Below are 25,133 nucleotides of genomic sequence, written 5' to 3'. Positions count from 1 at the left end.
GTGAAAACTGTGCCACAATCTCATAAAGCCTCCACTGAAGGGTGATTCTGCCCTGTGGTTATTACAAACTACTCCAAAAGAGAATACAAGAATTATCCATGACAGTGTAACAGAAGTTCAGGAGATGATCTCAATTCAGTCTAGCCCAGCACAAATTATTTGAAAACAGACAAGCAGAATCCTGAAAGGAGTACACTTTCCAAATTATTCAGGTAGCTCTATTAAACATATATTTCAGCATAATCAGCAGAGACCTGAGAAGAGCTTCATTAATTTTGTTCTCTTTGTGTCTGGATATAGCCTGTAGGCAGCTGGGAGGAAGTGAGTTTCAAAATGTACATTTCTGTACACACTTACAAATATTAAAAAAGGGACACAAACATTAATGTGCTCAAAAAYGCATCAGAGGAATACTAAATGCTACTTGCTTCCAAAGGCAGCATCTGATAGCCTGGCAGCAATATGAAACCATAACCTGATTTCACAAGACATATAAACTYGTTGTCTGGTAAGAAACAAAAAGCGATGAGAAGTTCAGAAGGGGTTAAAAGCAAGGAGCTCTCTTCAGTACACYCTGCCATTGTGACTAACTGTACAGTTTGCTTCCTCAGTTGCTGTCTAGGGATACTTCAAGGACTAAAATGTAACACTTTCTTAGAGTTAATATAGCTGGCAACTTTCTGCAGGCACTTTCCTGCATGAAAGTGCTTTCCTTATGATCCAGTGAAGTCATTCCAGAAGATTCTATACRTTTTGCAAACTGGTTTGGTGCCCTTTGTCTGCACTAAGGCCCAATCCTGGATGACGCTGGCAATGTAGGATTTATATTCCCTTTCAGATGCTTTGCTTCTCCAAGGATCCTTGTAGGTGTCAAAACTGAAATTCAGCTCAGATATCTGCTTTGTCTTTTCCTGGAGTACCTATTAGGGTTAGAAATTAGGGATGATGGGCCAAAGAGAGTACGCAGCAGAAAACCAAGCTGCTTTGGAGAAGACACTGGAAAAGATGAGAAATACAAAACTTGTAGCTATATGTGGAACAAAAAAAGGAGTATCCACATTCTCTCTTTTTTCTGAAGAAATCACATCTGACTGATTTGCACCAACATTGAAAGCAACTGAGACCAATGTCACAAGCATTTCTTTCAGCCGTCACTTTCAGCAAAARGAAACTGCACCCAAAACTACACTGCCCCAGCAATGCCAATGCTGCTCTTCATGAGGCCATGTGATGAACTGGATCATGATCTCAGTTTAAAATGACAAGCAAGTCAAAAAAGGGGCTATTTTTAAGCCAAATAAATTCCCAAGCACACAGTCTAAGAGAAAGGCAAACCACCATAACAGGAGGTGGGAACTACTGTAAAAAGAGCTGCCAGGGAGAAACACACACAAAAACAACTCTCTAAATTCTGCCTGCAGTAAACAATACAAAATGAAAAAAAAACAAAAACAGCATTTTGAAAAATAGATTTTGATTTTTTTTTTWAATTTAACGACCATGGAAGCTGCATCTATTTGAAATAGTATTTCACATCATATATGTGAGCAAGTATCTCTGAATATGTCTTAGTGCAGCATAACCACAAAATTCCACCTTGCCAGGTACAYATAAAAATCAAAAAAGTGTTCTCCCCAACCACCATGAAGTACTGGCAACTCTAACACCATGTGGGTGCTCTATCCTCCAGAAGCTTAGACAGAGACTTCAAACTTGATCCTGAAGCATAAATAACTGATGCAACATCTCTGAATAATAGTGCCTAATAAATAATGCTTTTTAGAATGACCCATCAGGTTAATGTGGACAAGAAACTCATGCTTGCCTGCCTCTTGCAAAAGGAAAAATGGCAAAAGAAAGGAGATTGCGAATGAGAGGTGAAACCCAGGTTTTTCATCATGCTATTAAAAAAAAATGATTATTTACTTCATGTACCTATTACCAGGTACCGCAAAGAATGTAAGACCTGTAGGGTTGCTAAGCAACTGGTTAGTTATTATTTTTAATTTCTTTTCCCTCCAAGGTTGTGAAAGAACTAACAACAAATGTATTTACTGCGTCCTATTCAGTTCTACATTGTTTTTAAGATGCTCAGCAAAGCCACAGTCAGGATGAGTTCTGAAGCCTTACACCCTTGCACTGTGCTCTGCGGATCAGAAAATTTCATTATTAAAGATTAAAGCAAGACCAAGATTTGGTAGRTGACCATGTGTAGAACGCAGTTTATGCCCTCCTCATTAAATGTTAAGCAATCTGTAGGTAAAGTGGTGAYCTAGAGAGAAGATAGAAGTACTTTATTTCCCCGCTGGCTTTGAAGGGTTTTACTGAGAAAGGACTCCTGGGACTATACTCTGAGAGAGGAAAATGTTACTGGACACAGCACATCATTTCTCAGCCTGTCACAGATTTAACATGACACAGTCCTGCCAATTCTATTTCCTCCTTCCTAATCTAATGCCTGGTTTGTTTTTTTCCAGCAGAAATGAACACTTGCCTTGGACATAATTGCATGAAGCTGGTTTGAATTACAGGAGCACTGAAGTTGAAGATGAAATAATCTTAGTTTAATTTCACATTTAAACTTAATTCAGAGTCCCAAACATCTCTTCCGCTTTCCTATGACAGAGACCACTTATGTCTTCAAATTGCATCAAGTGCATAGATACATTTATGCTTACCATAAGGTTTTTCTTCAGTTACTTTTCCTGTAGCATCTAATGTATCAGTAGCCTTGCCCAGCATTCCAATGGCAGTGTACTTCTGGGAAGGAATAAGAAAGATTAATGAGTCAGGTGTTCAAGACTGCTGCTTTTGATTTTTCTGAGATTTAAAAAAAACACTTAATTTAATTTATTTTTTTCATAATAAAGACTGCAACTACCACTTACTTCAAATCAGAACAGGAARAACACTGCCTAATGGTCAATCCAGAAACTTTGGGTAAGCAAAAGTCAAAAAAGATATGGAATCAAAAAGTAAATCCTGTATTACATGAGCCTGTGATTTCAGTTTCAGAAACCCAAGGAAGAAACCACATGGAATCTAATTTTTACTATAAATACATCAATACCATGAAGAAAATAATAGGGTAGTAACATCAAAGTCTCTGTGGGGTGTCATATGTCATGGTTGAAGCAAGGCACATAAAGTACCTTTCACAGACATTTTTTCTGTTCYTTTGCACATTAAAAAAAAAAAGGCACAAAGACCTTCAATTGTGAAAGCAAAACACCCACTGCCAAGACAAAGCATTACAATGGTTCTGCCATGAAATGSAGGAATATGCAATAGCCTGAAGCTGCAGTTTTGAACTCCTGGAATCTGGAAAGGACCTTGGGACCAGAAAAAGGAGTTCAAGGTCACACAGTAACATCTCTGCTCATCGTGGGTTCTCTGAATATTCGTTTCAGTGTTTTTCAGGGTTCTTCTCTAAAAAATTCTTCAGTGTACGCGTTTGTAATTTGCAAGAAGGAATCAACCTGACCCCAGGACAGCCGTTCTTGTCCTTTTGCATTTCAAACGGTGCCCTCTTTTCCACATCTTCACTTCAAGAACTGCCATGCTCTGGGCATACAGCAGAACCTGCAGAATCTGACAGAGGCTTCCTGTGAACCAGCTGCTCCATGTCTGGTCACAAGGCTGTCAACACTCAAAGGCTCACTCTGTAAYATGAGCTTGGGTCAAGTTTAAGGATAACATCAGGTATTAAAAATCTGGGGTTTGACCCACTGCCTATCCTGTTCCTTTCCATTTCCCTCAGCTTCCCTATGGTAAGTCCAGAGGCTTCAAATAAAGCCTAGGAGAGAAAAATCAAAGCTTTCTACATGCCTTTTCCCCAGTAAGGTTCCAGGGAACATACCAGCAGCTAAACTAATACAAATCAGGGGATGTATCTTTTAGAATCTGGCTGACCAAATTCTACTGGAACACATCCAGMCATGCACAAGCACTAACATTTTACTCTGAGATGCAATGCACCCTGCTTCATGTATTTGCAAAGTACAAACAAGCTCAAGTAATAACARTGTAGGCATATAAATCACACCCACACTACTGGACTAGCAAGACATGCCTTGATTTTGTTCCATGTGACAACCTGCCACTTCAATGTATTTCTTCCAGCAACTGCCACAAAATGGAAGGAGCAGATACAGTCAGACAAAAGGCAGCAGAGGCAGACTTTAATATAAAAATAACTGTATTCTTTGCTTACTTCACATGCTGGTTTTGGCTGGGATAGAGAAAATTTTCTTCATAGTAGCTGGTATGARACAATGCTTTGAATTTATGCTGAAAATAATGTTGATAACACATAGGTTTTCATTATAATTATTAAACTGCCTTTTTCCTGATTCTATCCCCATCCCACTTCAAGGAATGAGSAAGCACTTGTGGGGTGTTTGAGCTGCCTGCTAGGTTCACCCACAACACCACATTAGGGCTACTTTTTTTCCTAAATATTGCAGAGATCCAGTATTTCTGTAAAACTAGGTATTTCAAACTAAATTTCTTACAAGTTTACACACTTCTGGAATGCATGAAAAAAGAAACAAAAGAAAGAAGAATGCTGCTCCACAACAAATATTTAAATATACTTTAAGGTATATCATCTTTTACTAGTGTATTAGCTTTTCGGACCATAAAATTGACTGCTTTCTGAGACACTTAATGATCTGGTTCTGAACATTTAACAACACAGCAAGAAAGACACTATTCAGCACCTATTCTAGAGGTTAATAAAAATACATGAGCAGATCATCATTATCCTAAGCATGATGAATGATCTTAGCAGTTTAGTAAAATTCTAAATCTGAAAATTTGAAACCTCACACTCCTTYGTCAGATGTTTCTAAATCAAAATACTCATACTACTTCAGTTYAAATTTCTTCCTTTCCCTTAATTCTGGTTTCRGCTATCTTGCCTTAGGCTGTCTGTTACAATAACATGTTATATTTGACCTACCAGCAATAAAGACTTAATGTCTCATCTGTTTATATGTAAACACAAACTGCATGAACAATACAATCCAAACTTCATTATTTACCCTTCAATTTCTGCAAAAAGAACAAAAGGGTTTACAGGTTGTAAAAAGACCATCCCTAAATGTCAGTCACAAATCCCCATTCCTTACAGGAGCCTTTTAAGTGTCACAAAATGGTCAAGCTACCAATGAAATAATCCACAAAGAAAGCTCTAACAGGTCAGGAAATTAAGAATTACAGTTGGTTTATGATCAGTCTCTGGAGTGCCCTTGGCTATCTACAATTATAGACCATAATTCTTACTTTGCACTGGATAAGGTTTACTTTTTCCCCTTTGGTAAGGTGCAGAACCAGGAGCTGTAGAAGATAATATAAGAGTCCAGACTTATTTGTGTCAAAATTCAGCATCAACACTCTTTAGACTCTCACTCACACTGCCCTCAGAAGCACCCAATGGATTCTGAGTCATTTAATAAGCGTTCAGTGACCTCTCCTCACCTGTGTCTGCAATCATTTATTTCCTCCAGTTTTATAAAATACATCTAGGGGCATTGTCCCTGTACTCTCAAATTACACATCACTGCAGGAATACAGACAGCAACTGCTCACAACGCTCTGCCTTCTACCCACTCAACCCGAAACAAAAAAAGCAAGGTAGTAGGTGTTGTAGGCAGTGGCAAAGCCTGACAAGTGCAGAYTGTGACAGAAAATGTCCCTATATTGGCAAGCTCCTCAGAGAACACTCTGCCAGCCAACAGTCCCTACATCYTTGTCCTCTACTCATCTCAAGAGACCAGGACCCAAATCATTTAAAGATTAAAAGCAGCACCTCAGCTTCCTATGGGATTGCACAACATGCAAGTGTAGCACATTAAAAGCTGAGATCCAGCATTCCCAGTCACGACTTGCAAGCACTGAAGCATCATGCATTAATTCTTACATAGAATGGTGGGCTGGCCCCAAAGCAGAGCCTGAGGACAAACAGACCTTTCCAAAACTATCTTGCATTGGGAATGACTGTGTCTCTCAGCCGGTCAGAAAATAATTTTCTTGAAWAAAAAAGAAAAATATTATGGCATCTGAAAWAAAAGGCAGCCTTAAGAAGATACTTTACAGTGACAATCCACTGCACTCTGTCAATGATAAAGCACAAACTCTGTCACACAGACTGCAGAGACTGGGGGATGTGCTGGATGCAACCTCAACARGACCAGACAAGCAGCAAAATGCTTGGGTGGTCGTGCATGTGCAACATACACACAATCAGAAAGAAATATGCCATAAAAAGCCAGCACTGGAGGAAAAACAGGATTACAGGAACCTATGAGAAACAAATTACAAACCTCTAATAAATCTCACAGGTCTAGGGAAGAGGAATTTTGTTTTAGTATCACAACYACAGGGCACAGTCAACATCCTCACAAATAATAAACCGTAAGTTTACAATAATATTTTTAGTAAGAGAAYAGCTATAATTTGGCTTTTTTTTCATTTCATACCCAGTTTCAGAGAAGTCCTTAGACTAACACAGAAAGAGAAAGAATATCCATAAGAAGAGAGAGAACAAAGGCAAGACTTCATCAGTATACATATTTAACTGAGAAAGGAGGAAGAGGAGGGGAAGGAAGAAGAATCCCCTCCCATTTCAGGGGCTGCACAGGCAGCAAAACTTTCAGCTGCACAACCCTGCCTGGGGGGGCTCTGGGGGGCTGAAGCCCCTGGGCTGACTGCCAGGCATGTCTGCCCCACTTATCAGTGCAAATGCCAGACAGACCATGCAACAGAGCTTCTCAGTTTTAACTGTTGAGACATCAAGGTTTTATTTGGAAAGAAGCCAGAGACTTGAAATCTTAAATTATAATGTGTTTTAAAAGCTTTTTCATACATGGAGAAGCAACACTTTAGAAGAGCTAGACAGAAACACAAGTAATTACGAAACAAGGTCACCAGTAGSTGTCAGGAAGATTTTAAGATGGCTCCCACTACAAGAATTTCCCAGGCAAGCAAGCTCTCTCTGGAAGAGGCAGTTCATAAGAGTTCATCCAAGGATGACCCATTTTCTAATCACAGCAGCAACTGAACACAGAAGTGTAAAAGGAAAATAAAAAAATAAAGGCTACAATCCCCTGTGCAAGAGACTGAAAGCTGGGAAAGAGAAACCATATTCAATGGAAACAGAAATTCAATTTATGTAAACCGATGTCTGCGTGTGGCTAACAAGTTTGAACATAAACAAACATAAAACAAGTGCTCTAGAGAACCTGATGGAAATCAGGGTGAACACACAGCAGGCAAGCACTGATCAGAATTAGTGCTCCTGTGCCAAAACCATTTGCTCTGCACTTACAGTTTTTGTAGACTCAGGCCACTCAGACAGAGAAGAGGCCTTAAACTCTCATTTTTATAGTGACATTCAGTTCATGTTCAATGATTTCCAACACACAAATAACCAGTCCTGGATTTARTATTTACAGAACTTATTTTGCTGTTTGTATAACATCAGCAGCTACCAGTGGTTTCCAGTATGCTAATCATCCACCAAAACGGAGAAGTACATGAGGTAGACAAATAAGCTGGAAAAAACCGAAAGGGTTGCCATAGTTTCAATTATTTTCCAAAACAAAGCACTCTCACTAAGCAGATTCCAATATATTAAAAGTACAGAGCCCTAATCTCTTAAAAGCAGGTTGCACAGAGGGCAAAATAAAGACTGCAGGATGAGGGAGGAGTTTTGTGTTTTACAGTAGAGCAAAATCAAAATTATCAAACACCAAACCTGTTTGATACACATAAACATTACAACTTCTCTACAATTCTTTTTTTCCTYAAAAAGAAAAAGCTGACTTTGTGCTAAGCCTGCACTAAATTGTATTTACTGCTAGATGCTGTAATTGTACTGTCACTGCTGAAGAACTATCTGATCTTTACTTTGTGGAGTAACAGGATTTTCTGATCTCTTACGTCAGCTTATTTTAAAGAGTTCAAACATTATGGGATGACTAGATTTTCCATGTGAAGGACCAGAACCACCTACAATAGGGGAACCCACAGAAGATACTTTGCCTGTAACTCAAAGAAGCTTTCAGGTGTTAAATAAAAAYTGTATCGAGTTTAAATTTTGGTGTYGTAGTGYAGGAAAGGGGGCAGGAGGAAGAACAGTCTCAACATGAAGACTGCACCACATCCATAAACACAGTACAGGTTCACAACATCCAAGAGAAGATGCAGATGTGGCTGTATGAAACCCACAGCCTCTTTATGCAAGCCTTCCTGGCAACTGCTCTCTGTGGAAACCTCCCTCACTCATCAAAATGTCTCRGGTTGCCTCCTGAATGTCATCCTCAGCTTTAATACCTGTTCTATCATTCTGTCCTCTAGTACCCATATCACAGATARAACAAAATAAATAAAGATGACCTCCAAATTCTATCTGGGAAACAGAGTTTTAAGGAAATACATAATTCTCTTTACAGAAATATAAGACAGTCCCTCCAGAAGGGTAAGACTTTATAGCTGYATACAAAATCACAGATAAAACTGAATGCATGAAAGCCTTTAGCTGAATTCAAAGGCATTGCTAAGGCCAAGATGCAGCAAATTCTACAAGGCAGTGCTAAGAGCATCTCCAATTTACAKAAATGAACACCAGGGAACAATGTAGAGTGGCTAATCTAAATTGGTTACCATCCTTTTTATTTTCTTTTATTTTTATGAAGAATGAGAAAAAAGCTTTACCATATTGCAGTCTTTATTTTATTAATGAATCCAAGCAAGAACTGCACATGTAGCACAGCCATATGCACAATTATAGAAAGGTCAAGAGGGAAGAAAGCRCCACGGACCTTGCGAATGGAAGAACAGAAAAGTCGCACTAGAATATACTCTTAAAATATTTGGCATTTTGGRAGGAAAGAACAGCACAATAGGTGCAGTCTCCTCAAGATTTTCAACAGTTTAAAAAAGAGTGTGAATATTAATAGAGCATGAAGCTGAGCTATTAATAGATTAGGCCTCTGGGGTGTGCATAAAAGAGACTTGAGCAATACACGTTAAGCCAGCTTACTAATAGCATCACTGCAGTACACAATGTATCTGTACTATCCTACAGCTGCTTCTTCTACAACTTTGTTTTAGGGATATTGGGCAGGGAAGAAAAGACAAGATATTAAAATCAGCTTCTTCTCCTATGATTTGTTACCAAAAAAAGCAGGTTAAAAAATGTATCATGTTTTGCAGTCACGGGTAATTAAAGATGTTGACAGTGTGTAAGGCCGTTTCATCCTTTTCTAGCATTTCAGCCCTTCCCAATCCCTGCATCCCTCACTGTGCTGGCTTAACATTCTCTCAGTGCAACCTGTTTTGTACAGACACCACTTCAAGTTTGGATAACACCTTCTACACATTCTCAAAACACATCAAAACCAACTTCATTCATGCATTTTCCCAGCCTTCCTTTTATGTAAGCATTTTCCTTGTGACAAAATAAGGAAGACAACCACACTTTCACAAACTGACACTGATCTTCGGTTAATATATTGAGGCATTTGGGGAACAAAAAATTGTCAGTAAAGTAAAAAAAACAGGATAGAATCCAGAATGCCAAGTTTGCATACACAACAATGGTCTCTGAACCAATCTCCTCTGCTCTAGAAARAACTCACAGAGCTACAATACAATGTTCTGGTTCTGTAAAAACTTTCTCAGGTTCCAGTAGTGGTTAAAAAACCAAACCACCAAACTATTATAGCAGTATCTGGATGTAGCTGTTAGAGGCTASTGACATTAGGCAGCACAAGCTGTATTAATAGACAAGACATCTTGGCACTGCTGTGCAAACATATGAGGAAGCATTCCTTGAAYGTTTGCACAATAACATTACAAATACCACGGAACAGAAATGTCAAGACTTCTCTGTCCTATACCTGTATTTCAGGAATGTAATATACTTCCTCAAAATGGTAACTAAATGGGTGAAATTTCACTAAATTCACTAAATGGTGAAGCAACCAGTACATGCCTGGGAAAATTCACCTAGCCAGTTTACAAGGGCTGAAATACATCCATCTGCTTGTGGATTAACATCTCTCATAAAACAACCACTCCATCTCCAATCTGCAAGTCCTGCTCCTCAAAGAAAAACCCATAAAACCTGTTTCAAAACAAGCCTGAGAACTAAAATTCATAGCTCCACTGGGTTCAAAAACACCCATGCACTCAATAGAGATATTTGATTTCTGGCACACAATCACGTTACCTCACACTAACCCCTCCACATGTCACAACATATCTACTATATAATCTCTCTCTTTCCCCTAGGAGATAACCTTATCAGCCCCTTCTCCCCTCTTCTACCTCCCTTGCAAGGAAACAATAATTTCTTTGGGCTTGACCGGAGGCAAAGTAGTGACATTTGTGTAGCTACAATTCATTTTCTTTAAATGGGTAGGTCACATACTGTACTTTTTTTGTTACCTCTCCCATCTCAATGTTAAAAGAAATTCTGTCAGACTCTTGGTTTTTCTGGATGCAATACCACTAACAAAGAGGAGTGAGAAGGTAAACCTGTGGCATAAACTACAAAGTGAAAAATGAGAAGTTGCTGCAGATGAAAAATTTCTGTGGSAAAAGGATAAAGAGCAAATAAACCACTTTTATTTGGATTCCTCCAAGACAAATACAGTTGGATATGCCAGTACTGCAGTTCAAAAGCAAAAGCAGATGAAYACAAGTAAGAGGGTTCTGAAGAATCAAGCAAGTAACAGCCCTCCTTGTCTTGTGCCTGGGAGCTTGCTGCCCYACTCAGGAGATAGAACTGTTTTCTGAATCTATTTTATTAAAGCAGGTAATCAAAAGTAGCCTATCTTCGTGGAGCTGTCTTGGGATATTACCTATATAACTGCTTGCCCACACAGAATTGCACAGAACACACTCACAAGCATTACCTACTTTTTGTTTCAGAAATGGTTAAAAGACACCTACTTCACTCAATTCTAAACAAATCTGAAACATGCTTAGTTTTGAAATCCATGGTTTCTATTTCAGATCTGAGAGAAGGCTTGCATACCAAACACCTAGTTTTCTATACTAYAACAATCAACCTAATAAAATTATTACCACTACCCAAAAATCCTGCCCTTCCAAGACAATGTTAAAAATATCAGAATCTGAGAAAGAAAACAGAACACATTCCTRTAGAGTGCACGAATATGTGGGTTTGGCTTCACCAATACCAAAAGAATGCATAATGAAACCGAGAGCTCAGCTGGTGATACCCTAGAGAAATTTTTAAGACAAAAAGTAAGAGCACACACCACCAAGAGGCTCCGTCAGAAGGAAAGTCAACTCAATTTTCTTGCACTTGCAACTCAAAAATGTACTGGAGCATAAACACTAARATACACCGAAAAGAAAAAAACAACAAACAAGCACAGTGAGGCTATTTAAAAAGGAAATGAGAATTTCCAAAGAAATAGCACTTACACCACCATGGTGTGTATGTCAGTGTGTAAACACACAAGTGTTGACAGAAGAATAGAGGTCTCAGAGATGCTGAGATTTTATAAACCTCCTGTAAACAGACAGGTAGAGGAAAAAATCTATTGCAGCTTCCACTAAGAAGGGTCCAGAGGGAGCCCCACTGAATTACTGGCTACCWAAACGTCCACATGGGGCTTTGGTGTCTAACGAGCTGTAAACAAACAAAGTCACAAGTAAAGGCTTCATTAGTTKTGCTCCTTATAGAACCACTGGATGTGCTTTTTAATGTGTTATTAATTCACTGAACTCACTGCCAAAAGATGGAAGCAAAGGACTTAATTTAAAAAAAAAAATAGAATTCACGGAGAAAGCTAGCCGAGCTTTCCATTTGAGAAGGGATACAAGCAAAAGCCTAATTTTTAGGACAGTAAGATAATCACAGGATTAAAGAAATAATCTTGTTTATGGACAGTGTTCTGCAAGATCTGATGACATCTCTCTAGAGAAGCAATTCTGCAACACAAAACTCTAATCTCAGAATCACACTGCAAAAATTAACTTACACGTCTCAGAAGTTCTGCTAGGTGATTTGAACCAATTCCTGCTCAGACAAGCCCTCTCTCACACCATGTAAGCATGACAGGCTAGATCTAAAACTTATCACTGACCTAGCACTCATTTTCTATCCTAGCACTCTATTCTCTATTTGTAAGAACATGAATTTTAACTACTATATGAAATGAAATTTATACATATCAGGTCACCRATGTATCTTCATTCTGCCCATAATCCTTTTCCTTTGCTAGGTTTTGTGAACACTCRGAGTTTGGATTTTACTCTGTCCAGAGGTTTGGTTTTTGTTTTTTTGTTTTGTTTTTTTTTTTTTTTGTGGATACATTCATTCTGGAGAAGCCACAACTTCTGAGATTACTATTTTAACCAATCATTGTCCAAGCTTGTGCAATCAATGAAGAGTGCTCAGGTTATTTCCTTCACACTGAGCACTTGCAGATGCATTTTGTGTGTGGACCATGACTTRAAGCTTCATCCTCAGAAAAAAAAATACACCCCAAGCTTTCCATTCATGGACAGGCAGTGATTTTAAGGACATTTTGATGGATGGCCAAGTTCTGGCTWTGTTTACACTAGTATGACTAAAATTCTCTTAGGCTGAACTCAAGTGATATCTCACTGAAAAATAAGCAAATCAAGAACAGAATCAAAATCCAGAAGTTTCAATTCTCTAAAAAGGCTGTATGCATTGGGAGACATCTCCTCCCAATGGAAAGTATCACATTAATGAAGAATTCCATTGCTTAGTACTCTTGGTTTTCTCTGATTAGTAAATTATAATTTCCCTCATTGCTTTAATGTAACAGCACATTCTTGTAGATAAAAGAGTTTTTAAAAGGGACTCCCACYTGGGAAACTGTGCTACCATTTTCTAACCCATTTCTGCTCCCCCCCCCAGAAAAACATACTTCTACACTGTGTTTGAGACTCAGTCATACATAAGACTGAATTGTTCAGGAACAATTTACTGTAATAAATATTGTTMGACTCCCATCATGTTAATTTTACTGGTGAAGCACAAGGTATTTTCTTATTCTACTGTCTTTACTTTGCCAACATGATTTAGAAAAGAAAAAGTCTGTCAAAATTCTGAAGTGAAAAAAGTCCWAACACGACCAAGTGCAGGTCCCAGAACAAGAAGAAAAAGTGATTCTCCTATRGAACATTTATTAAATGCTCAGTATTAAAATTCAAGATCCAAGAGCACAGCTTCTCCCTCTCACTTGGAACATTTGAAACAAAATAAAACAAACAAACAAAAGCTAAGCCAGCTGGTACATATTTTTATTTCTGCCAAAATATTAAGAATTCAATCAGAAATCTGGAACACTAAGCAGGTATTGCCCTTGACTGCCCATTTCTGTTTAAGTTAATTCCTAAAGAGGTCAAACCAATGAAGATCTTGGCTTATATGTCAAGAGTTACACTCTTYGTAGAAGATGTGCGAGTGATAATGCTCAGAGCTGCCACACAGAGTCAGGAAAGTTTCACACAATGTTTGGGGAAAAGTCAGAAACAGTCCAACTCCTGGCAGAGTCACCATATGGAGTTTACTGCAGTACCATACGTTTTGGCCACTCCACATAGCTCTGCTGCCAGCAATGATAGACTGAACTGTTTCTTTACAAGATACATTCCTAGAAGCAAACAATAAATCCTGGCCAGAGAGGGTCAGACAGCTCCTCTGAATCTTTATAACAATAAAAGGAATAAAAGAAAAACATCACATTTCAACAAACACTTTACCATCCAAAATAGTGGGGAAAAAAATTAAATAAGAGTATAAATTTTAAGCACATGGCATGGTATGCAAAAAGATACCTATTTAGTCATGCATTTCTCTCTTGATACATTATGAGATGTTAATGCCAGTGTGGTCAAAAARCCCAACAGACAGACATCTGAGGGAGATCCTTCAACTTCCCTAAGCCTCAAAAATTACTGAATGCCTAATTTATTGAGGTAAAACCAGAAAATAGGAAGGTAGAGACAGGAAAAGCTCCAAATAAATGCTGGCGATTCCATACCTGGTACAGATGGCAGGTACTTCACATTCTCCTCCACAGGAGGAGAGCACAGGAACAGCTGCTGGACACTGAACCAAGGGCCCACAACCCACACAATGTAAGGCCAGGGGAGAGCTGATGGATCTGACTGGGGTAGCTCACCAGGCTTCCCCTACTCCACATTCTCCCCTCCCTTGCCCCTCAGGAGCAGCTCTAAGCCCCTGTGAGCCATCTSAGAACAGGGTTTTGCTGGATAACCCTGTTATTGGCTACAGGACTTCACAGCGGAGCTGTCAAGGCACCTGAGCATACCCTCTTCTGCCAAAAAGGTTGAAATTACTTCATCCATCACAGATGTTTCCACTGTTAACATCAGCTTAAGATATAATTCAATTGCTTTACATGTTTTTAAATAAACAATTTACACATTTAGGTATGAGGACTTAATTTGGCARAAGTAAATCTATGACTTCTTTTAAGTTTTTTCAAAGGAGAGATCAGGTGGTAACTGCTTACATTTCCACTGTATATCCAGCTGTTTACTGCATGTTTCAAAACACAAAAGCCTCTGAAATGTGCTCATATAAACYGAATGCAACCCCCTAAAGCCAGGGCAGAGACTGGCACTGCTTACCATGAGCTTTGGATCAGAGTCTACAGCTATGTCCTTTCATCCTGGGTGTTTTCTTTTCTGTCAAATTATTTGTCTGAGTTGAACTGAAGATTGTCAATCAAATCCTACCTTTAAGCTATCAGCTCAGCAGCTGCAAAAGATCTTACGTGTTCAGATTAGAAAAGAACGGGAAAAATGGCAGTATATAGTGCATTATTGACTTTTCCCGAGTATAAGGTGAAATTTGGAAGGCTTAATTGATTTCTRCATCTGTCATTCCTTTCTAAACTTCTCATGTAAAAGTAATGGCTAAACCCACAGAATCTGACTTGTGAGGAAGGAACCAACACTGGCAGATTACTCTTGGGAGTACTTGCACTTCTCTGTGTATGTAACACATATAATCTAGGGGGTCACCAAAGTAAAATGAAGGCAGAAAAATTAATCAAAACCAGCAACAAGATTTTTGTCTTTTCAAGGCTTTGTCATTCAAGTCTGGATTATCTCATGCAGCCATGGGGCTTTTGCTACCTTTRGCTTCTCACATATGTCTATCGATGCATTTGTGGTGCATCCCTCTACAGCACCAACAATGCAATGCAAAACAGTTTAAATTCCAAAAGGCACCTCTTAAGGCTTCATGGTATAAAAGAAGACAAGAAAGAAACAAAAACCATTTGCTACTCCAAGCTAAATAACGATTAGTTATCTACACATAAGGAAAATTACCAAAAATTGAGCTGTCATCCACAACTACATTCCCAAAACATCAGTTTCACTGCCATCTTAATTAGTTTTGTTTTTTTTTTTTTTTAATACTAAATAGTATAGAAGCTATAAATAGTATAGAATGGTWATTTGGTATTTATTAATGTTTTGTAGAAAACCAAAACAAACAAAGTTTTTAAGACTCTGGACATAAAAGTCTTGGTAGCATATTTCTGACTGACTGCAAAAAGGAGCTGAAGTACACATTTGAACAAAATATGCAGGATGGCTAACATATTTGTACGTTGATTCAGCTCTTCACGGTAAGAAAAAAGAAAACCAGCAAACAAAACCCCCTGCTAATACAAGTCATTTAGCATTCCTTACCTTGGAACCTGCCAGCATAGTTCCCAGCATTTTTGTTCCTTTTCCAATACCAACCACTGCAAAGACAGAAGAAATGCTACTTCAAAACAGCCCTGCAGTTCCCTTTTTCAACACATTCAATACTAAATATTATGCTAGTCAGAAACTCAGTCTTTCATGCTCTGTTAGCATATGAAGAAAGTCAACACTTTTGAGAAAGTATCTCTGATGTTCAAACAACATGGGACTAGTGAAAGGAAAAAAAGTCTAAAGGAAAAGAAAAATAACCCTCATCYATTGTTAAAATACTTTAATTCAACTCCTACATTTATTTATCTTTAATCGCCAAAGAAATGAAGAATGCAATTAACACTGCCTCGGGTTTGATAAAGGCTATGGCTCACCAATAATGAATGAACCCTTCATTGTAACCAAATAGTCCTTTTAAAGGTTGATAGTGACCAAGAGTAATACAGCCAAGACAGCATAATGAAATTGTTTATCAGGCCTACAGCAAGAAAGTAAAATAATCAAAAGGCCCAAATGCCTATTATCGTGCATGTACAGATTACTGTTATTTCAATCCTAACACCAGTATTTCAAAAAACAGCAATCAGTCAGCTTTTYGTAAGAGAAAAAGGCAGAAAAAGARTTCTATTTTATATTTTACTTTAAAGCTTTTTACAAGGTGCTTTACTTTAAAATGCTTTCTTATTGATTTTTTTTCCACATACAGCAATCCAAAGAAAATTTTAGAAGGAAATTAGTTTTGTGTACAGCTCACAGAATGTGTAACAGCTTATGCACTTTATTTTAATAAAACTAGAGGASTTAATGGAGCTTTCAGGAAATCAGCTTCATGTTAATCAAGAGCCAAGACCAAAMACATCTAACTGAAAATGAACTTTAAAAAAATATTTTACTTGTGGTCTGATGCTTCTCAGTTTTTATGCCCTGAGACTCCTTGTTCTCMATTACTACTCCTCTGACTCCTGAGGGATTTTAGTCACACATGCCCTTGTGCTTGTGCTTTAGTGTACCTTCAGTTCAACCTGTTCCTGTWACTTGCCAGATAGGAAAGAGCTGCAAGAAGGCTGAGAAAAGGAGATAAGCACATAGATAAGACTTTATAACCAAGCACTTTTCTTATAACATGATGACATAACTGACACTTCAACAGCTGAGCTGAAATTTGCTGAAGAGTGTCAAGAGATTCAATAGAATAATTTTAAAGAGACATCGAATGCTTTTGTGAACAAGATACTAACAATTTTCTCCATTAATCATCAGCTTATGGAGAATGTGTGTTATTGAACAATGACATAAACCACRCTTACCAGCCTACATTGAATGTAACAAGATTTAACTGAATGGTTTTTACACTTTTTCATGTTTTCTTCTACTGTGGAAGCGTAATTCATTATTGCCATTAAAAAAAAAAAAAAATAAGGCAAGTAAAAGTCCCATTATACAGCAAGAAACAGCACGCTGGAGTGACAGCCTGAGAATAACAGTAAAAGAAGATATTCACTAAGACTCGACCTTGCCTTTCTCTCACATGTCATAGATCACTGACCTCTGCCTCCAAGGACCTTCCTCATCTACATTTGCTGTCAGTAAGAGAAGAAATATAAAAGTATGTTTTCTGATAAAGAGCACTGCTCAGGTATTGGCAGTACACCTGGCACACTAAGACTCTGGATCAATTAATTCCCAGGAACAAAGTTATAGACATGCAGTATATAAAAYCTGGGAGACAGCAGTATAAATCAAGAAGGGTTTCAAAAATTTAATAATTCTATCCTGTTCCTGTTCATGAGTAAAGAAAGCTTTCTGTTCCACCATCCCATCCTGAAAAGCAGCACACACATTCTGAAGCACTTGKTTGTGTTGTGTCCTTCCCTCTCTCCTCATTACCTTATCTGAGTGCAAACGAAACCTGGGCACATTCCCTTTCCCACTCTTCTCCAGTTTTGTCCTTTTCAATCTAGCTACCATTGATTTTTCCCTGTGTGTTTTGTGAGGCAGTGGAATTAAAGATCCTATGTCTTTTTTTTAATCCATCCATAGCATATTAAGGTGATGTGCTTTTCTATCTATCTCAAGCACACCMAGCTCAAATACTTTTTGTCATGCCCCAGAAGCAGGCTTGGGAGACTGCTGGGTATCAGAGAACAGTTGGAGAAGCAATTAAAAAAGCACAAGTGATTTTGCTTTTCCTATGGATCAATGCTGTTGACTTTGCACAGTGAGAAGTAGCATGGCTCAAAGGGAACATCTGTGTAAAAGGAAAACGTCTGCTTCAGCAATACACACTGAATTCTCTTGTGAGTGGCCACAGAGTACAGGAAATTAGAACCAAACCAGGCASTGCTCCTTTCTAACGCAAGAATGTTACATTTTGCCATGTTCACAAGCGACAATTACCAGCTACAGACCTCTAGGAACACCGCAGCTACCAACCTCCCCTTGAAGCTGAATTCTTCCTGAGAGAAGTCATACATCAAAACTCAGTGCATTTACTTYCAGTGTATACTCAGGAGTTGTACTGTTTATTTTCAACAGCAAAAACGTATTGCTGCTATTTCTTCAGGCCAAGGAGAGCTACAAGGTTATGATTTGAGCAAGCTGTAGTGGGTATGTTACTCATCAATAAAACTGTTGGTGACAAATTATGATGGGGGAATAATCACACCCACAGCTGAGGTTTTAACACCAGCAATTGACACATCCTGTTCTTTAACAAAACAAAGGAATTCAATAAACAGGTTGCATCAAAATTAAAAGACAAAATATCTTTGGAGACTCTTTATTAAGCAAGAAAGGACAGGGAGCTAAAACTTTTTCTGTGCTGAGCCTCAAGAAAAGCAGCAGCTGAATTTTCTTATACATTTTTCATTTGGCAAGTATTAGCAGCTCTAAAGGCTCCCTCAAAATCCCAGAATAGTATTACTTTGAAACAAAATAATTCAACAAAATATGATGACTATAAATCCCCAGCTTAAGTTAAAAAAGCCATCAATTTTCAGGTACTTTACAATTCATTACACTAGAGTTTCTKTTTTCCCATATGTAATAACCCAGAAGTTATTTCAGTATTTGGGGTGGGAGAGGGAAGGCAGKAAGGGAGAACACAGCCTTCTGTTAATAAACATGTTACATGCCTGTTAAAGTATATGCACAGGAAATTTAACCCACACCATTCTTCCACAGTAATCTGTCCTTCACCCAAAACCTGCCATGTGTATCCCAAATTGTTCCTCTACCTGATTTCATGCAGGCATGAAAATGTTTCCTGAAATCATATTTTGATGACTATAATTATGTTTTTCATTACCCAGAACTCCTGTGGCTGCACTGTCCAATGTACCTCCATGTCCAATTTTCAAAACCTGATTTCTTTTGTTCCCGCTTGTTTGCACACCAGCTTCTGCAAATAGAAATTGAAAGGAAGCATTACAAAATTACCTTAGAACATAGGAAAAATGGCACACATGTCCAGAGTGCTAAAAGAAATAAAAATCAAATATTTAAACTACTAATTAGCAGGGCAGAAATTACTGTACTGCAGAAGACCAATGATTAATTTAGATTCACTCCCAACCTCAGTTTGCAAGGTATTTTCACTTAGATTCTAATAAAGACTGACATACTGTTCCAAACAGATTTTTGGAAATACTGGTAGCAAACTTGGCTCACCTGTAAAGTGTCATTAAGAAAGCAYGGAAAAAGAAGGAGCAAAGTTCCCAAAACATCTATTATACACAAATTTTATGCTACACAATCTAAGCTATTATTGATGTATTTACTGCCTTATATCTGGACATATTTATTTGCACATTCGCAGACCTATGAAATCTCTGAACTGAACTTGCTCTGCGCTGCTTTCAAGCTGTCAGTGTCCCAACCCACCAACTTCCTATGCAGCTGAYGACTCCAGGAATTTTGCAGAGTCCAATGCCCTTTATTTTATTTGTATTAAATATGACAACTGGTCTAAGCTCCCTTATCCATATCTATTATCTCTCCATTCAGGGAGCCTGATTCTTCCATACAAAAAGTATGTGCTTACACTACAGTTCACTACAGAGTAAATCATGATAAGCACTCACTAGTCTGAAATTACGTTCTCACTTCATCAGTAAGTGCCCAGAAGCCCAGGGCAGATGATCAAGTCCCCATACCCATTATAAAAAGAATCTAGGCCCTAGTTACTCACACCTTTCCAATGATCTCACTTTTTTCTCCTTAATATCTGACACACAGACTTCTCTGCACTCAGACATAGCAGTTTCTGCAGACTGTGTCCAAGACTTCCAAATTATTTGAATCACTATGGTTTTCATTCCTTTRGTGGTATTTTTTAATGGCAATAGGCAGTGGGACTGAAGCAGAAGATCCTGCCAATGCTGTACTGCAGAGATGCTGCAGACACCCATCCTGGCAGATGGGCACACGCTGTCCCTGGGACATTGCCCACAGCTCTCCAAGAAACTGGGATCCCCCGCATTGTGCCCTGCAGGACTGGAGCTTCCTGCTGGGGAAAATCCCATCCCCATCCAATCTCAGGATGCACAGCCTGCTGTATCTTGGGCCTGCCACAAGTAGCATGTGGTGAATGGGATCTCACAGCTCACAGTGCTGCATGACCAASACAGAATCTGGCTGGGACAGTGTTTCCTTAAAGGCCTGTAAGGACAGTACTCCACCACCTTCMTGGGCCGCCTATCCCAATGTCTAATCACCCTTTCTGTGAACAAACTCCTCATAATGTCCAACTTGAACCACCCCTGGCGCAGCTAGAGACCATGTGCACACAGAGAGCCAGAACGTACCCAGGAATGGCTCCATTCCCCCAGGTGGGCCATGACATGGCTATGAACGACTATAAAAACAACACAAACAAAAAAAATCCTGCTTATTCTTCGGCGTTCTGAGCGCTGAGGAAGAGGGCGCAGAGGTTTACCGGGGGTTGCGGTTCCCGCACCCCACGGACCGCACACACCTGACCTCAGGGAATGCCTGGCCCGAACTCTCCGGCTGTGCCGGCCCGGCCGCCGCCGCTCACCTGCCAGCAGCCTCTCCTTGAGCAGGTTGAGCACGGCGGCCGAGGTGGGTCCCTTGGGCTTGCAGACGGCGAACAGCCCGCTGAGGGAGAAGAGCTTGTCGGCCGCGCGGCCGAGAGCAGCACCGCCCGCCTCCCCCGCCATGCTGCCGGCGGCGCGCCCGGCCGCCCGTGAGGGCGGGACCTGAGGGAGGAGCCGTGAGGGAGAGCTTTAAGGGCGCGTAAACAATCGCCGGCGAAAGCCTCGGCAAGCGCACCTTTAATGTGAAAGAGGAACCAAATTCGTTGATAAGGCTCACTATGCCGGTTAGCAGAGGAAAAGCGAAATAAAATCTAAAATCAGTCAATGTAAAACAAAAAGCAACGCCGAAATTGTCTGGAGGCGGCTCCGCCTCGTTTCGCGGGCATTGCTGGGGAGGTTTGCTGCGCAGTGTATTTTGGTACCTTCGATGCCCAGTTTGGAAGAATTGTATTTTGACAATTTGATAGTGTTAAGCAGTGCCAGGGGAGGTTTAGGTTGGACATCAGGAAGGAATTTTTTCCCGGAAAGGGTGATTTGACATTGGAACGGAGTCACCATCCCTGGAGGTGKTAAAGACTGGAGGTGTCAGTGTCATGGTCTGGTTGACGCAGAGTTGTTCGGTCTCAGGTTGGACTCGATGATCTCAGAGGCTTTTTCCAACCTAATTGATTCGRTGATATTCTGCTGACTAGTTGCTGTGTCCATTAATCTTCCTGCCTCTGTATGTGTCATATAGAGAGTGCTGGGGAGAATTCTCGCCTCCGTACATAAGTACAGTGTGTGGGTTTTGCTCTCCAGGTCTGATTTGTACAGACTGGTTTCTCTGACAACATTCCCAAGGCATTTAAACAAGTCATGCTTGAGCAAGGCACTGAGAGCTTGGATGCTTCATTCATGTATTTCATTTATTCATTTTCAAGAGCCCACAGATGAAATCACGAAGGGACGCTGTTGAAGGGAAAAAAATACCTGGCTAGCTAAGGGCTGTGCAYGTTCCCAGACCTTCCCAGAGCTTGAGAGAAGCAAATCTTCCTGCTGAAGTCATGGCTGTCTCTGTGCAGAGCAGGATCAAGGTCTCTGTGTGGGTTTTCAGCCTGTTCTGGAATCAGAGGCTCATTCCATGCTTTCCCCAGCAGCTGCATGGGGCACAGAGCCTCCAGCTGCAGCTGCCACCGCTGTGTCCATGAGATGGGGAATGGCTCCCTGCCACCAGCACTGCCAACCAGCCTCCCCTGCACAGCTCTAGTGTGTATYATTTACCCAGGCACCTTAATTGCTTGGATCTCATCTGCAGAGCAGTAATGTGGCTGTGRAAATGTCTGCTGTTACCATAAGCTGCGAGGGTGGATTCCCTGGTGAGTGGTGCAGGTCTTTGCAGGACATGGAAGTGAGGTATGGGAGTCCTTCTCCGGAGGAAAAAATGACAAAGCCACAGTGGGGTAAGAAGTCAGCAGGAAAAATGCTACTGATTTACATGGAGTTAAAATKTAAGGACTGTTGTGGAAGGCATATTGTAAATTATGATGGAGTTTTTGTTGCAGACATGGTTTAATCAGGTTGTTTGAAAACCAATTCTCACCAATTCTCTGCTAAAAAGAGCTTGAGCACAGATTGCTCTGTAAGTGGGCTCAAGCAAAACGATTTAAACATGACCATTAAGAAATGGTGTTAGTAAGCTTCCAGGCAGGGAGATTGCAACCCAAGGACTCAAATGCAAACCTGTCGCACTTCACTGTCATGGCCAGCAATATCATTGGGTTAACAGAGTGCTCAACACATCACAAAGGATCAGAGGGAGATTATAGCAAAATGAGAGCACCACTCTTGGCATAAAGTTCTCCTTAATGCARTGAGCATCTCAACTTTCCAAAAATACAGTAGCAGACAGGCCCTGCCTTTTAAAGACTGGCCTAACCTGAGAAGAGACTAAAATAAGGTCATTACCTTACACAAGCACAGACCATGAGATGAGGGCAGTGTCTGACCCCCGGTACTGTTTCCACACATGGCTAAGAGCTCTTTTTTTTTTTTTTTTTTTTTTTTTAAATTAAGGGAGGCGTTTCAGGTGTCTAAACAAACTACCCTCACTCTTGTTTTTAGAATTGAGCAGGAAGTTCTTGTAGGTCTCCCAAACTTCTGCACCCACAATTAAAAAACAACAATTTGTAATTGCAGCAGATGGAGTCTTTGAAGGCTTAGAAAGAAGAGGTTTGGTTTAACTTCAGTGGGCACTGGATAAGGGCCCAAAATAAGAATTGTGAAAAACAATTAATGCCTGCCAGTATTTGAGTTAGCTGGAAGTGTATGTGTACATAAATCACACATGGCTYTCTTTGTGGGGCAAGGTTATTCAGCATTCAAAATGATGGGAATGATGTACCAAACTGTTCATCTCAAGGGCTTTATTTCAGATTTTCCTTGTGTTGCTTGTGATTAAAAGTCATTACCATCTGCTCAGTAGCTTATTTGAAATGAGATGTTTATCTCCAACGATTCCTAGCCAAGCCAGGATTCACAGCGACCAAAAGCATGATTAAAGTTATTGACTTTATTTGCAACCTTAATAAAGTGGCTCAGTAAATGGCTGAAAGGATGATGTTGCTTTATGCATRGAACACGGCAGTTCTGGTAGAGGCAGGCCAAATCCTCTGCTCATGTCAGTGGAACTGCACAAAGCGATGCCTTGAGGATCTGGTGCAATTGTACAGCAGAGATAATGGGCAGTAGCTGCTGTACATGCAAACAGCAGATGAGTGCTGTTGCAGAAGAGGAGAAATCCCTGACTTGGTTATGCAGAACAGATGCAACACTTCCTTCTACCTCCTCCAGCAAGATGTTCCCTGCTTCGTGTGCATTCAGACTGGCTTTGTCTGAGGTAATGCTCACCCACCACAATGCAGAAGAGAACAGTGCTGCATTCCAGCTTTGGATGCAGAACCAGCTCTAACAGGCCATTCCTGTGTTTGTGCTCACTTCATGATTCCAGCTTTATCTTCTGTGCCCAAATCAGAGGAAACAACTGCAAGGAGGTCAATCACAGCTCAGGGTCTCCTGTGAAACAAAGGGTTGCAGCTGTTTGAAAGTTCAGGTCATAATCACATAAACAGCTCCCTTGTCAGAMAGAGGGATTCTGCCTGGAATAGGAATGATCAAAGCCTGAAATACTTTTTTTTTCCTCTAACTCTTCCATCTGTTTGGATAATAAGGTGTAGATAAGTWACATCAAGTTGTTAGTTCATTCTGYGCCATTCAGACAGGCATGAAGCACATCATTCATTGTGTGAGTGGTTCTTCTGAACTAAGGGGAAAAAGAAAAAAGAATGTCTGCTACTGAATGCGAGGGAAGAGAGAACTACCCACAGCATACACCAGTCCTAGGTTTGGCATTCTTTTTAGTCATTCTCCATGAAAAAARATTCCTAATCTGCAAGTATTTAATGAGCAGATTTTTGTATTTTGTCCAAAGATCAGAAGTCAATGTTTACAGCAATCTGGATTTTAAGTCTAGACTTATTTATTTATAGAAATGTTTTCTTTAGAATTTTGTATTAGATTTTCTGATCTTAGTAGGATTCTTTTTAATTGAGAATAGTTTAGACAAGAGGAGGTTTTGGTGAGCTGATTTAATGCAGATTTATAGTGCCAATTTGAATTGAACTGGGCAGACTACAGGATCCAAATGTTTTCAGCTATTCCTTCTTTATGTGAAATGCAGTTTTTGGCAGTTAGCTAAACAAGAAAACAGCAATTTTTCTGACTACTGGTACATGTAGTGATACAGAAAAATATGATAGAGTTTTCTATTGCTCCTTATGGACTCTTTATAAACATATTACACTAGTGAGGATAGATTTGGAGAGTTACTTTTAATCTCTGATACATGCCCAAGTCTGTCTTTAATGACAGAGGACTAAGTGTGGTCTGGAATCAGAAGATTCAGTGATGCTGAGGGAAAAAAAAAAAAAAAAAGAAAATACATTTTGCAGATCTTTGATTTTTCTGCTAATAAAAGTCTCAGTGGGATTCTCAGTTCTTGTTTAAATTTGCACAGTTTCTTGCTGCACTTTCTGTCAAAGAAGTAATTTTCCATCAACCTGCATCGTAATTAGGAATGATGAAGAACTCACCAGATGTGCATCTGGAAGAAGGCAACATATGAGAGATTGTTTATATGGACAATTTCAGTTCAACCTGCCCCCTGTAAATTCAGAACATAAGGTTAAAAGGATCGAAACACTTTTACAGCTGAGAAGCTGCTAAATGCCACAGCTAGAAAATAAATTCAGCGATGAGTTGACCTGGAATGTGTTTTCTTAAAAA

The 25,133-nt window shown here is 39.6% G+C and overlaps 1 protein-coding gene across 2 annotated transcripts in view; it reads right to left on the bottom strand.

Annotated features, from left to right (window-relative positions):
* The window catches only part of TRUB1 (TruB pseudouridine synthase family member 1), a 30,138-nt gene extending 9,185 nt beyond the window's left edge, over positions 1–20,953 (bottom strand). For both annotated transcript variants that reach the window (XM_057370285.1, XM_057370286.1), the window contains exons 1-4: positions 20,795–20,953; positions 19,064–19,156; positions 15,748–15,803; positions 2,679–2,760 (exon numbers count right to left, since the gene is read on the bottom strand). In XM_057370285.1, coding sequence (XP_057226268.1) covers positions 2,679–2,760; positions 15,748–15,803; positions 19,064–19,156; positions 20,795–20,936 — 373 coding nt within the window. In that variant the 5' untranslated portion in view covers positions 20,937–20,953. The remainder of the gene's footprint in view (positions 1–2,678; positions 2,761–15,747; positions 15,804–19,063; positions 19,157–20,794) is intronic.
* Between the last annotated feature and the right edge of the window lie 4,180 nt (positions 20,954–25,133).

This window comes from Malurus melanocephalus, unplaced genomic scaffold (genome assembly GCF_030028575.1).
Source record: "Malurus melanocephalus ecotype Western Australia unplaced genomic scaffold, MMel_1.1 scaffold_122, whole genome shotgun sequence".
Lineage (NCBI taxonomy): Eukaryota > Metazoa > Chordata > Aves > Passeriformes > Maluridae > Malurus > Malurus melanocephalus.
This window is presented reverse-complemented; position numbering and strand designations above follow the sequence as displayed.